Source organism: Conger conger, chromosome 3, assembly GCF_963514075.1.
Source record: "Conger conger chromosome 3, fConCon1.1, whole genome shotgun sequence".
NCBI lineage: Eukaryota > Metazoa > Chordata > Actinopteri > Anguilliformes > Congridae > Conger > Conger conger.
In genome coordinates this window covers 42472186-42487534 of record NC_083762.1, presented here as the reverse complement: position 1 = coordinate 42487534, position 15349 = coordinate 42472186, and the positions used below count along the sequence as shown (strand labels likewise).

At 44.6% G+C, this 15349-nt stretch overlaps 1 protein-coding gene across 2 annotated transcripts in view; it reads right to left on the bottom strand.

Annotated features, from left to right (window-relative positions):
• The window catches only part of itprid2 (ITPR interacting domain containing 2), a 43787-nt gene that overhangs the window by 12767 nt on the left and 15671 nt on the right, over positions 1–15349 (bottom strand). For both annotated transcript variants that reach the window (XM_061235322.1, XM_061235321.1), the window contains exons 2-11: positions 12458–12714; positions 12025–12067; positions 10547–10596; positions 9793–9846; positions 5947–5989; positions 5764–5862; positions 5439–5647; positions 1718–2271; positions 1288–1348; positions 38–126 (exon numbers count right to left, since the gene is read on the bottom strand). In XM_061235322.1, coding sequence (XP_061091306.1) covers positions 38–126; positions 1288–1348; positions 1718–2271; positions 5439–5647; positions 5764–5862; positions 5947–5989; positions 9793–9846; positions 10547–10596; positions 12025–12067; positions 12458–12671 — 1416 coding nt within the window. In that variant the 5' untranslated portion in view covers positions 12672–12714. The remainder of the gene's footprint in view (positions 1–37; positions 127–1287; positions 1349–1717; positions 2272–5438; positions 5648–5763; positions 5863–5946; positions 5990–9792; positions 9847–10546; positions 10597–12024; positions 12068–12457; positions 12715–15349) is intronic.

Below are 15349 nucleotides of genomic sequence, written 5' to 3'. Positions count from 1 at the left end.
GCTTACACCAGTGCAAGACAAACATTATCTACTGTACCTTCAGATGGCTAGCAGAGCTGTCTGTGGAGGGGTCTTCAGCAAATCCACTGCTGTCCGAGTGTTGGCTTGCCATCCTCATCAAGAGCTCTGCAGTCAGAACCAGCACATAATAGGTCAGGACAAAGACAGGAAACAGCTTTGCACAGGTGGAACAGGTACACCTAACAGTTCTGTGCAGGTGGATTACCAGACAGATTTAAGTCTTGTAAGTGAAATTACTTCAAAGTGACATGTGAAACAAGAAATGTATGCAAAACAGAATTATTATGCATCAAAATAAAAGCATGAACGAAGTAACTTCTTGGGACTTCCATTTCTGGCCCTCTGACATTATTGACAGAACATTCAAGAGCCTTTTATATTTCTACCAGCAGAGGGCTGCATAGATGCATTTCTAAATGTTCTGGTACTAGATTCCAAGAATTTCTCTACAAGACTGCTTCAACTAACATCCAAAAATGTATATCAGCATCAAGTTATGTGCTGAATATGTATTTAATAAGGAGTTAGTAGACCTTCCATGTAATCTGTGCAGACATTTCACAGAGTCACTGTGAAATGTCACTGTGTGGAATAGCTTGCCAAGTCAGGTAGTGGAGGAAGAAACTGGTGGTTTTCAAGACGAGGCTTGATACAAAGCTAGATACCATCTAGCGTTTATGTACACTTTAAAGATGCAATAGGTAAAATGTTTGTGTTGTGGGGGCTCAGCGTGTTCAGAGAAGGGGGAGGGATATACAGTGTCCTGGTTTGAGCGTGTTTGTTGCTGCAATTCCTCTCGTGTCCAAAATTTCCTATTGTACCTTTAATTGAAGGTAAAAGTGAGCATTGCTGGGCTGAATGGCCCATCTTGTCATTATGTTATGTTAACTGGCTGAACATGGTTTCGTTTATGATTTCACATGGTCTGACTGCAGCTTCGTCAAACTAAATCAATGCCTGCCGTTTGATTGTAAGAAATGTCCATACAAATTCTAGGATTCTAAAAAGTGATCATGGTTAATAATCATCAGAATATAACTGAATCATCAAAGACAACCACAGGAAATCATGTAACGATGTAATCATTTTATTTTTTGCATCCTGATTTTTGCAGTACTGAAATTGCAATGGAGGTCTAAAATGCCTATCCATTAATTTTATTTTGTCACATGGTCAACTGTAAAAATGAAAAATAGTTGGAACAGTAATTCCTAAAAAGGACTAGCTTGTGTTGACAAACTGCTTCCCTCCCGTACCCAAACTCACCGTTTCCATGTTTCAAAGAGCTGCTGATCCCTGCAGGTCCCTCCCCCTCGTTGCTTTGTACCTTAAGAGGGCAACAGCATTACTCTCACTGGGGGGTTGTCATTAAGCATTAAGCAAATCAAAGCAACATCCATACCTGAGAACTCACTGTACGTTTCCATGTCCTCGTATGCATAATCAAGAGAAGCAGCGGAGACAGAAACAGGCTTTTAATCTGCCAGCAGCATATGTTTCTTTAACACACTTAACACAGTGTTTATTTAAACGTAGAGTGCTGTACTCAAGAATATACAATTCTGTATATAAAAGGAGAACAGCTATGGAATCTTTACCCCAGGGAAGCAGAGCTATTAAAAGTGAGTATAACGATAATTAAGATTGATCTTATTGCCCTTCAGGCTTGCAATGAGTAGGTGCTCTGGCGCAGTACCTCTTCCATCTCAAAGGAGTCCCTGGCCTGTGAGAGGAGGTGGGTGATACAAGTGTGCAGTCGGTTGGTGGGAGGCTCTTTGGCGGGGGTGGAGGTCACCGCCTGGTCTTTCCCCTGGTCCGAATCGGGGTCAGCGGAAAGGCTGGAGTCCTTGGCAGGGGTGAAGTCCTGCTCGTCATCCACCTCCGCCTTGATGCCATTGGGCAGGTCTCCATTGGGCACCCCCTGGGACTCCTCAGCCTCGGCCACGGTGGCGAGCGAGGGGTGGTCCTTCGTCTTCGCCGGCTGCTCGTGGTCGCTTTCGCCAGGCCCCTCCGCCTCCGGGCGGGCGGATGGGTGTCCGTCCACCGCCGCGTGCAGGTTGCGCCTGGTGACGGTCTTCTTCAGGATTTTAGCAGCGTTCAGGGCGGAGGTGTTCCTGTTGACCGTCGCCGCCTCTTTGTTCTCGATGTCGCAGCTTCCAATCTTCTGCACGGGAGTGCCCGAGACTTGGGAGTACAGCGAGGAGAAGGCGTTGGCCACGGTGGTGAGCACCTCAATCTGACGGAAACGACCTGCGGGTCAGGAGTGAAGCACTGTGTAAACTACCCTGTGCAAAACCAGCATATCAGTGGAAGAATGAACAAATGACTAAATTCACAAACAAATTTATAAGATAAACGATTCATTTCTGGCCAATGAAACACAGCACTGCAAGGGTGCCTCCATTTCCTGCATTCTCTTTGCAGCAGTACAAGCTGACCAGAGCAGGCTGGAGGACAACAAAAGGACCACCCTTCAAGGACGAGCTCCAACCGTGGGCGACAAAGTCAATAATGTGCCCTTCTTTTGACCACTCCACAAGGGGGAAACAAGTAAACCACAAACAGCTACAAGCTCAACTTTGAGGGCACAAAGGTCCCTCCTGCCTGTTTATCTCTTTGCCACAACATTCAGCTAGAATGGATATCTAAGCAGAGTCAAGCACTTAAAAAAATCTCCAGGAAAAATGTCTGGATGGACGTCCTGTGCTTTCCCTTACAAGGAGTGATTCGGGGATGATTAATAAATCTAAAATACTTTTAGTGGGAGATATTTCATAATATTTCATAATACAAATACAATTCCTCTACACTCTAGTCTCCTGAATAAAACAAAGTATGAGGCAGTACTGCAGAGAATAATGCATTACAATGAACAACATTTCTATGTTGTTTTGTCAGCTGAGAGTTGAATCTTTACTCCCAGAGCATATGGTCATGATAGTATTAGCATAGAAATGCAGAAGCAAGCTTGAACTGCAGGAGGCTTTACTTAAATTGTTGAACCTGGTTTAAAGGTTGGATGCTTGCCCAACATCAGGGCTTACAATTTGAGACCAATGCTACAGAGGCATCTGTGTGAACAGTAACCTGAAAAATGACCATGTTCCTTACAGAACATGGTGTCTTGAGCAAGCGTTTCCCCACAAGCGGTTTCCTTTGAGAGTTTAAAGAGGTTACATTTCTGCTCTATGCAGATGATGCTGCCGTCACCCACAGCACAAGGAATTGGACTATCTTGGACTGATAATCAGTACGTCTCGGAGCTTGTCTTTAGCAATCAAAGCATTTAAAGACAAACGCCTGTTCAGTACCTTACGCAATTACATAAAATAAATATTATAATTAGAATTAGGTCAAAAATGTGTGTTAACCAGCAAATTGCTAATATGGAAGTGATAACAAATTGACTTGGTCTGCAAGACTACAGTAACTGGGGAAAAAGATGTCTTCTACAGGCGGTGTTCAAAAACATTCTACAGGTAAACAAGAACACACCAAATAATGCATGCATAACTGAATTAGGCAGATATTCAACTCTTACTCATACCCAGAACAGGGCATATCATTTTATAGAGCAATATTAGTAAAATCAACTGTAAATTAGACTATAAGGCCCAGCACAGGACCGTATCCACTCAGTCAACTGATCCTGAACCTCTTAAACAATCACTAACATATATCAATGGCATTTGAATGGAACATTTGAATAACAGCACCAAATCCCAAAATAAACAGAATTGCTATTGTCCCAAAACAGAGAATATACACTGGCAGAATTGGTCAGAGACATGTAGCAAAGACAGGTCCTGGCAAAGTGAGAACACCCTAGAAATTGAACAAGGTGGGCGTATAAAGTTGCGGTTGTCCAAAGATGAATGGAGAAGTAGAGACAGAAATACTCTTCCCGCAACATTGGGAGAAATATACTGAAATAAGAAAGTAATTATTTGAGTAAAAATCTTCTAAACTTGAAAACAACTCATCTACCCAGACAAATTAGGAAAAGATGCAAATCCGTTTAAAATAGCCAACAGCACAAATTACAGCAAAGTACATTTTGGCCCGAGACAACCTGAAGGACAGTGAATAACCACCCAACCAAGACGTAGAACATAATCACTTACAGGAAATACTGCATAATATGGTAACCATAATAATCATTCATATAATTGTATAAAATAAAAAAAACATTTAGTGAAATGTATAATGCAATTTCCTTTAAAGAAATAATATAATTCCAATGTTTCTTAGCTAAAATGTTTACAGTGCTTGTCTTTTCCTTCCATTTAAATCTACTTTAATATAATGCTTTGGCAATATTCTGTATGCATTTCAAGCCAATAAAGCACATTTAAATGAAAAAAAGTATATTTGTAAAAGGGCCAGAGAAAGCATTCATTGCACAACATTGTTTTTCTTCCCCATAATATGCATAAGCATTTTTGATCTTGAACTTGAGAGCAAGAAAAAGAAAGAGGGAGAGCAAAGGACAGAGAAGAGAGACAGAGAGTGCATGTAACGGAACTGATGTTACGCAAGAAAAGTCAATATGGCACTGTAAGAGATGCTCAAGGAGCTCAAGACATCATTGTCTGATTCTCATAGCACAGGGACTCAAGTTTCTCACCCTTAGTGGACTGAAAGTACCTTCAAACATGAAGCATGTTTCCCTTAAGCTGCCTAGCGCACATTTGTCAAAGCCGTGTGCACCTGCACAATGCCTCATTAGGCCAGCTAGCTGAAACGGAGCGCTACAGAACAGTGTGTGCTTCTGCCCAAAGCACATTCCAAAGGCCTCCTACATCCAGACAACTGAGACAGGACAGGCTTTAGAAACCGAAGGAGCAACGACGTGACAGACATATACGCGGCAACGAACAAGAAAGCTGAGGCGAGACATTCCAACCAGAGCTGTCGCAGAAGACAAAGCGCTGCAGCGCCTCATTGGACAGCCTCCTCTCCGCCCCTTCGCACCCCTCCCTGCCCGAGCGAAGCTCCCCGCCTCCTCCAGCCCAGGCCCGCCGTGTCAGTCAAGCGAACGAGGCACAATAAAGCAGCCCGGCTGCGGGCCAGTCCAATTCGAGTCCGCTCTACTATGCTGCTGTGCTCTCTGCTGACTGGGGGAGAGAGGGGGGGTGGAACAAAGGCACCCTTGTGCGGATTCGCTCACTCGCGAGAGGGGCTGTCCCTACTCGCTCCCGGAAAAGGGCCCTCAGATCGGGAGCCCTGAATCAGAAATGCAAGGCTGGCCTTTTCACAGGCTAGCAAGCAGCGACATGCCCACAGGCTAATCCAACAACTTCCGCCTTCCTCCACTTTGCCATTTACGAGTGCACGGGGACATGGGTTTCCTGGGAAACGATGGCTTCAGGAGCCCTCAGAGACGACACAACTGGCTTGTTGTGCGGATGGCGTACTTGTCAGGGCGTAGTTGGGGTTCTCCAGCTCCAGACGCTGCAGCTGGGCTCCCAGGTACACCTTAATGTCGATCCCTCTGGCATGGGAGGTGGAGTTGAAGAACCGGGAGGGTATCTTGGAGGCGATGTCCGGCTCCTCTCTGCCAAAGCCCAGGTTGTAGAGGATCTCCTCTGGGTCCTCCTCATAAAGGTCCAGCAGCTCTGAAACACTAGCAGAGGCAAGGGAGAGGTCAGGCATAAAACTAAATGAAAGAATGTGTAAAAGCGTGTGGGGCATGGTGAAAGGGGGTGGCCTTCGCCCTACACCTCATGCTGTTCCCCTCACCTGGACACGGTGGTGTTGCTCTTCCCCGAACCCGTGGAGTTCATGCTCCTCCCTTTCTGCTTGAACTGGGTCCGCTTCTCCTGGGCCAGCATCCCCAAACTGTGGGAGAGACGGGAGGTGAGCGGAGGTCAGCCGCAGCCAGGGACGGCGAGGTTTGTGGAGGATTTTGGGAGCTCCACTTACCGTTGTATCTCCGATGGAGTCCCGCCAGCCCGGAGGTGGTTGGCTGCAGGGAGGACAGGAACAGAATATAACCATAATTCAGAAGGAAAGTTTGACAGGACAACTTATTCAGAGACAAAGAAACCCTGGTTTTTATGACAATTTCTTGCAGTGCTGTGGTAGCACAAATACAATGCTAAATCAGCCATCCAATTCAATAGTCACTTCTTTGTATGACTCTTGGAACTGTATAACTCTTAACGCTTATGCGTCTTGGAATCCATAATTACATTACATGTCATTTGGCTGACACTTTTATCCAAAGCGACTTACAGTTGATTAGACTAAGCAGGAGACAATCCTCCCCTGGAGCAATGCAGGGTTAGGGGCCTTGCTCAAGGGCCCAATGGCTGTGTGGATCTTACTGTGGTTACAACAGGGATCGAACCACCAACCTTGCGGGTCACAGTCATGTACCTTAACCACTACACTACAGGCCACCCATAATTGCTGAATTTACGTCAATTGCAGTCACCTTGGGGGTGAAATACATGCTTTTAAATGGAAACCATTCAAAACAGGGGGAAATTAAGATCTTGAGGCTAAGCACTGAAATTCAGCTAGGAGACTACAGATTATGGACTATGGACCAAATGCCATTATGCTTTCAAAAACTCTTCAGAAACCCAATTTCGCCACATTTTCAGAAACAATTATACTCCTCTATACAGCACCACACAGGTTCAAGTTTAGTAGTGAGCATCTGGAAAATAACCAGGTGTAAAGGTTCTTGAGAATTGTTCTGGATGGTGGTTTATACCAGACTTCATCTCTGAGGCACAAACTTGCCAGATTGGTGTTATATATAAGAGGTAAGTTAAACAGATAAAGCCAGGTTTCAGATAGCTGATGACTAAAAGGCAGTTTGTCTCAAAGAACTCTCAAACTGTCAGTTGAGAGGTGCAACAGAGTACAGTTCTGGCAGGCCTGGCGTGCAAAAAAGCATGGATCAGTGCTGGGGCCACTCTTCCATTCCACATAAAATACCTTGACAAGGACATTGAAAGTAAATCAGTTAAATTTGCAGATTATACAAAACTTGGAGGTTCAGCTAATAGCTTGGAATCTACTAAAATAATCCAAGATGTTTTGAATCAAATCCAGAAGTGGGTGTAAACCAAATTAAATTCAATATAGTTCTACACGTGGCAAATAAAAGCAAGGCTGGATTACTTGATGGGGGGGGGTACAACATTCGAGTTTTTTGAAAAAAACTTAATAGCTGATTCAGGTTCTAGACACTGTGCTGTAGCAGTAAAAACAAAGGTCAACAGGATGCTGGGTTATAGAGCTAAAAGTATTGAGTATAATCTAAGGAAGTTATACTTCTTTTATACAATACTATTGCCAGACCACACAGAGTAATGTGCATGGTTCTGGCGACAGTACTACAAGAAATATATACAGGTGCTGGAAAAGGTTCAAAGAAGGGCAACCAAATGAATTCCCAGTTAAGAGGAAAGACTTAAGATGCTTAATTTCTTTAAGCTTTGTAAAAGGAGATTCAGGAGTGATTCCATTAATCCCCATTATGACTTCAGGAGAATCTTAAAGTTGAGTTCAGTTAGCAGAATGGGGCATACATGGAAATTGGTAAAGATTAAATTCCACACAGACATTAAGAATTTCTTCCACACAGAGAGCAGTCACTCACACTTGCTCTCAGAGGGGACCATCAAGCTCTTTGAGACCAGGCTTGATACTGTGCTAGGTACAATGTAGGCTTTTAGGTAAAGTAAGCATTAGGTACATGTTAGTGGTAAGAAAGGGCAAGCATTGCTGGGCTGAATGGCCTGTACTTGTCAATATGTTAAGTCATGCTTCTCTCCCCAAAAAAGGTGGGATATCTCTGCTGTTGCCAATCACTTTTAGTCATCACCCCTTGTGTGTGCCTGTAATGAACAGGTATGGCACGGGATTGACTGTTAAAGCAAGTTGTTCCTGCCAGGCAGCAAGTGCCTGCCTGTGCTTGTTGCTAACAACACGCACAAGCAGAACTGGAAGTGATGCGTGGGTGGTGACGACAAGCCCACATGCCATCCTGTTCCATATGTACAAGACTGCCAGTCTGAATGCACCTTTACACATCCCCCAGTTCTTCCTATGCCAATGAACCAAGAACAAAACTAAATCTGACCAAAAAGGCAGTCCCTAAACATGAAGCAAGAGGGCCGCAAAGTCACTTGTCGAAAGTCTCACCGGCACACGGCTCTTCCATGGAGTGCCTTGCCTTCTGGACTAGCAAGGAGTTGGCATTTTCTTTTTTTGCTTGATTGACAGACAATGAGATGGCAGTTCAAAAACTCAAGTCGAAAATAATAGACCGTAATTAGGGCCAAAAGCAACCATTAAATTTGCATTCATAGTTTGCACTCCATGCATTCATAGCCAATGGCAACAAAAGCCTAGGAAGCAACCACATTGCACAACAACCCCAAAATGCAAAATTCCCTAACACGCCTTTTTCGAGTCATGAGTTTACCTCATGAAACCCTCTGGGAAGGGATTGCCCTAGCTCTGGGCCTTGACTACGGCAAGGTGTTGTGTTCCTCATCCAGGAATTGGCCCCATATATGAATAATTTCTTCTTGCCCCATGGGCAATCACTTTAGGCAAATTTATTTGTTTTAACAGAAATGGAAATGAGTCAATCAATTCAGTAAGCTTTTGATCCAAATGTGGAAGAGCCTCAGGTGCCCTGTTCACTGAGAGACAGCCGTTAGCGCACACAGGCATGCAGGGTCGTTTCTGACCACTTAGGTGCCCTAGGTCAGACACTGGTGTTGCCGCTTTTATATATTGAGTTGCTGCCACATGATTGGCTGAATAGATATCAACAAATTGGTGTATAGGTGTATGTAACAAATGTGTCTAGGTAAAGTATCTGCACTCATTACTAGAATGATGATAAAATTGATAAAATATTATAATGATATGTCGGCTAATTGGTTAAATTAGATGACTGTTGTGATTGGACTGTACCAAAGGAACCAAATATTATTTTCTCCAATTTGCACACAGGCCAAGCCCCGACTAGATGAGCACGATGACACTGTAAATGCGTGTATAACACCTTGTGCCTCAAGCTTTGATTGAACTGACCAATACAAATCCACTGATAAAAACCAAAAAGGCCATGCAGCAAAAAGAACCCACACTTTCTCTTCAATAGCTCCCTCCCTCACACAAGGGGAATGCACCGTAACGGTACTAAAAACTTCAGACCAAGAGCAATGCGACCGGGACTGGGAGCCTGGAGGAATGCGTCCCAGAGGGCCACAGCATCTCAGGGCCACAGCTGTACAGTTAAGGAACGATGTAGCACCATGAATAATGGAAGGAGTGAATGTATCCCAGTGCTGTTTTCACTGGATTTTGGGGGGGGCATAGCCCCTCTTCATGATTTACTTGTCCCCTTCATTCAAATGACAGGGCACCACGGGGGGTTCTACAGTGGCCATATGGAACAAATAAATGCCACAGCCTCCCGCTCAGAACCTGCTGAGAGTGAATTCCATAAGGTGCCAAAATGCCAGGTGCAGGCCTGCCAGCTATCTGAACTAGTCGGTCTTATTACCCCAAGCACATAAAATCTTTTTCTGAATGGTAATAAAAAAAGAAAAATAACAAGCCAAATTTCATTCATATAAAGAGAGCATAAGAAGATGATGGAATAATAAGTTATGTAATGGATGTTTTATATGACACAAACCCCCAGGGCCTGCCCATAACCCCCTTTGGTGGTCACCCAGTTCAAAGAGAAAAATTGAGATTTGGCTGTACCGAAAGGAAAATCCCAAAACTCACCCTCCGCTCCCAGAGATAGGTCATCCTCAAAGCTGCATGCGTGCTTTACTGTGCCTGTAGAGAAAGGTTCACAAAGGTCAGCAAAATAACCGTTTACACTGCTACATCTTTTTTCAGAATGAAAACGCAAAGTTCATATTTCACAATAGTGAGAAAGTACAGAAAAAGGAACATTCAATGTAGGTTATGAATATTCTTCAAGTACTGAAAACAAGAAATTCACAAATGTCTGGGAAGAAGTGCTTAAATCAAAAAACATATTAATGATTTACATGTTTTTCATGTTGCTATGTCTTACCTGAAGGGCCACTGATCAAAAGGAGACCCTATTAAGGTAGGAATACCATGGTCTGGACAAGGCGATACTTTGTCGTCACTATGTGCAAGTCCTGGTTAGGATAATACGCTGAATTTGTTCCATAGAGCTCTTGTCCATTTTTAAGTAAAAAGTGGAGAATGACAGGAAAGCAGATTGATTTCTGGAACATTTTCTTATCTCTATGTTGGTAGTCTGTTTGTAGCTCCAAAGTTCAGTTGGCTGTATTGTGTGATGGGGTAGTCTGTGTGTGTGTGTGTGTGTGTGTGTGTGTGTGTGTGTGTGTGTGTGAGTACATGCTCATGTGCCACTTGTGTCTACAGATACCTGAACCATTTGAGCTTTCTGCAAATCTCAAGTGACACAGACGCACGCGCTCAGACACGCGCAGCTGCACCTTGATTAACAGTGCGTGTAGCCGTGCTGTGGGAAGCTCACCCTTGGTCGGTGTGTTACTCTGTTCATCCAGAGAGGCCCCCAGGGGAGTCCTGCCGACAGAGAGAGACGTTAACATCCACATCCTTTAGTCCACGGTCATTCTCTCTCAGTCTCTCTCCTTCACAAAAACATACTCGTGTTCCCCACTGAACACAAGCCCCCCGAGTGCAAAGCCATTCACACACTGCAGCTCCGACAAAATGCTGCTGCGATCTGCACTTCTGGTTTTATTCAGAACATTCCGGTTTAAGCGGGTCAGGGCCAAACGGCGTGTGAACGTAACACACGCATAACATCTGCTCCGGAGCCTGGGAGATGGACACTAACAGTCTCACTCATTCACCTCGCTGGAAAGTGATAAAAACCTTGACACCTCCATAGTCTGCCGCTTGGAAACCCCCCCCACCTCCCCCCTATGCCGTTTAGCTTGTTTCGTCTGTTTGTTTCAGAAAGCCTTGCGCTTATGTTTGCTTACCTTCATTGCAGACTTGCAGATTTGGTTTCATTGTCAGAATAATGTGTACAGTACTAACATTGTATGGAAACGCATGCATGTCTCCATGGTCGTAGGTGCCTAGTCTATAGACACACGCTACGGTTTGCAGACAAATAACCTGTTAATTTATGCCGCTGATACCAGTAATTGTGACCCGCGTCATTTCCCGTCAGCCAGGTATCATGTGCACACAAGTCTTGACGTCGCAGGGACTTTTACAGCCAACTGTAGATTTGACTAGGAAAACAAGCTTCCAGTGCATGTGATTAACACACTGCCACAATTAACATACAATTAAGGACTTATGTAATGATTTCAGAGGCAAGACCCAAGCTCTCCACTCAAGGACCGGAAAGAAAAACGCACTTTGCATGGCCAAAGAAAAAAAAAAAAAAAAGGCACCTTCCGCTGAACTTACAATAACTGCGCTGTTTTGAAGCCAGGAGAAAGCTAGAACACAATCAGCCACCAAAGGAACTCTGACCTCAACCAAAAGGGTTGCTAAGGAATAAAACAGTGGTGTGGCTCAAATGCAAGCAGACCGGGAGAGAAAGCGATAACTCGCCAATGGCGGACCGAAACGACAAGTCTCACCAGCATCGAATAGGGCCCTGAGCGCCAGGCTCGCATCTTTGTTTCAAGAACAATGGTGGCTCCGATTAAAAAAGTCACTAGGCCTCACAAGAGAAGACTTCCTTGAAAGGGCCCCTTTCACAAGGAACTGAACAGCATCTCTTCATTCACATGACAGTCTGACATACAAAGTAGTTAAGAGTCACAGTGTACTTCAATGTGAACATCAAACAATTTTTGAATAAGAATTCCTAATATTGACAAAGCCCCTCCAGGCTCACCTTCAGGGTTCCACAATCACCACTATCCTTCCACACCACAACATTTAATTACAATGGAAGTTTGAGCAATAAAGGTGTCCACAAAAGACAATACAAGTAACCCAGGATAATTCTATATTCCACCATACCTGCATTCCTTGAGCCAACTTGCAATTTTGTTAGGTATCCGTCCTGGAGAAGGAAAGACAAAAAAAATTAATCGTGGCTTTCTCACGGACCCCAGGTTTTCACCAAGGAAGGCAATTAATCTGCTTGACACAAGCGTGTGGCAAGCACAACCAGAATAAACGCGGAAAACAGTTCAATTACTTTTCCCCCATGGCGAAGAAAGTCTATGTTTGCGATATTTAATGGTTTATCATGACCATGATTTAGCATTAAGCAGACTTCTAGAGAGCCAAACCGCTGTAACTCCCCCTCCAGCTCATCCTCCATTACATCGCCGGGGGCCAGCTTTCAGCGCCCAATTTGGGCTCCAAACCCGTCATGAGCTCAGGCCACCCCCTTCTAGCGGTGGGGCGGAAGCGGGGGCTGTGATACGAGGCTGAAGAGCAGTCCTACCTGGCTCCTCTGCGGCCGGCACTTTATCTGGAGCGGGCTGCGGAGACGGCTGCCCCTCAGTGTGGCCGTCCTGGGACTCCGACGCCTGCCCCTCGGGGTGCCCGTCCTGAGACTCCGACGCCTGCCAGGAGCCTCGGCTGAGTGCCCAGGCCTTCCTCTTCATGGTGGCAGCTTTCCAGGGGTGCGCGCGGCCGGTGGACCCACACTCCTCCATCCCTACTGCTGCCCGAGCACTACGACGGCCGGAGCCGTTTTACCTGCAGGGGGGAGGGGGGGGGCGTCTACGCGTCACGTCACCAACCTCATTACAAGCTCAGAGCCAAAGCCCATAGCCCACCCCCACCTTCGCTGTGCCTCATGCTAATAGCAGTCATAAGCCACTCTGGTCACACCAGAAAGAGTTCTGGAGCCCTGCTGAATAATTGATGGACTTTTAAAGTGAAGCCCACAACGGTATAGTGTTACCGCATACAAAGTGCAGAGAGAGTGCTCTGCCACACGGGAGCGTAGAGCACCACAGTAATCGCCTCGACAACCATGGCATTCGATCAATGAGCATAAAGCAACACGTGAGCAACAGTCATCAACACACTTCATTTGAACAAAGAGAAATGGGCAAAGTAGTGACTCATCCCAGATCAAGAAAACTGCACACTTTCTTCAGGAAACTCAAACGGATGAATAAACATGCAACAAATAATACCTTGGGGGTCCTTGGCCGCACAAACAGATCAAAACAACGGTCCGGTAATGAAACCGTCCTGGCTGAGATGGGACGGTGTGGTGGGAGTTAGAAAACAAGTAGAGCAGGAAATGTCTGTTTAGTTAAACGATTACAAGCTGGTGCAGAGTCATTTCCTGTTTTGGATCAGAGTTTTCTGAAGAAAATGGACAGACCCGTTAAAGTGGGATGGATTTATCATTGGACTGTGCAATCTCTAGGGATCAGAGGCGCTATTTTTAGGCATTTCCCTACCGTATTTTCTGCAGCACTGTTGCTGCTAAATGAGAAGTAATGCAAAACAAAGGGGCCTCTTCACTTCCAAAATAAATATCTTGGAGTTATGCAATTGCCATAGCGACATCTGAATTCACAGACGGGAAAACATGAAGAAATTAACGAGGGGATTCAAAGTGCAGTGATGTTTTTAAAGGGTTCTTTTAAAGATGACATGTAATATTTAGAGACGCCAAACCTGCAGCGAACAAGGAGACACTTTTACTTCTTGTTTCTGTTGTGTTGAAACGATTACAAAAGGTCAAAGCAACCTGGCTGAGGTGCTTTACCTGTGTCAACTGGCAAGGCGTGTTCTCGTTAAGCGGGGAAACGGAGCATGAGCGTGTTGCCTCATACCTGAATGCACTCGGGCAGAAGGTTAACGCTAAATTATGTTTCACTGGCACAGCTCTCCTGAGACATACTTTCGTTATGCGGCAGGCCAAGGTTTTGAAGAATGAGGAACCATAAAAGAGAGTCACTGAAATGTGAGTTATCAGGGTGGATTACAAACAGGGATATTCGTTGTTTTAGTAAGTGACTGTTGCATTTCAGGTCTGGTTTCAACACAGCAGCAGTAATTGAAAAGCCAGTCCAAACCTTTGCTCCATTTTAATTATGAGGAACTAATATAGTCTCACGTTTACATTATGCATCCGCTCAATTTTAACCCGGGTATGCGAGTAACTAATGTAAATACTGAACACCTCATGTCTTTCATCAACGTTAAGCCCTGGTAAGCAAGGCACCAGTATAAACAAAGAGCTGCGCCTGGTCTCCATTCTATTTTAAACTGAATGAACTGTTTAAACTGCATCCCCCTTTAAAAGGGAAGAGTTCAGACAGGAATGACTAAGTCTGGGGAGAGCGTTCGAAAAGCGCTGCCCTAAACTGAAAATCTTAACTTCCATACACTGCAACACTGGCGTGTGCCAGTGTGCTACATTGTGCTAGATATAACAATTCAGCACAATGTAAATATGAGACTTATTCGTCATGGCATGCACTGCTACATAATGTGGTTTAAGAGGGTAAACAATCCCTCAAAATATGAAAACATAAAAGTGTACAGCTTTTTAAAATTCTGGGATTGCACTAGTGGCAGAAATGACAACCAGCGGAGGCAGGGTCCCCAGGACCGAGTTTGCGAACCACTGTGCTACACAGAGGTAATGGTTTACCCTGCACACTGGCTGTAAAAGTCATCATACTGGCCTCTTCAGAGGGAGGGAGAGAATACAGCTGAGAGATCAGTTAGACTTCACCCGGGCGGCCCAGCTGTGAGGCTCGTAACAGCAGCCTGCCTGATAAGACTTGGCACTGTAAGGTCGCATCTGGACAAAGGGTCGCAAATAGCCACAGCATGTCATTTAAAAATGTTTTAAAGCTCGATACAAACTGCTGGGTAATGAGTTCGCTGTTCTGCCGCCCTCTGAAATCAGCAGAAAACGTCTGGCCAGGATATGATAAATAAGCGTGAGGAAGGGAGGTTGAAAGGGAGAGTGGGAGGGAGGATGAAAAAAAGCAAGTAGTGTGACAAAAACTATTTAGCAAACAGCTAGGTTTGTGACAGAGTGCTCATTTAATAAAATAAAAAAAGATTTCATCTTGAGCCACACACAGTACAATTTCAAAAGTACATTAAATTTATAACACTAAACATGCATTACAACTTTTGTTGTAATGCATGTTTAGGGAAGTATATGCACATTGCAGAAAATTGTGGTTTACTTTTCCTGTACGTGCACAACAGCAAGGAGCACGGACAGTCATTGTGTACACTAGGGAATATTGTAAAGCAGCAAAGAGAAACTGTCCATGACACATGACATGATGTTCCCGGTTTTGTTTTTAAGCATGCTATTCCACAATACCAGATGTTTTTTGTTTTTTTT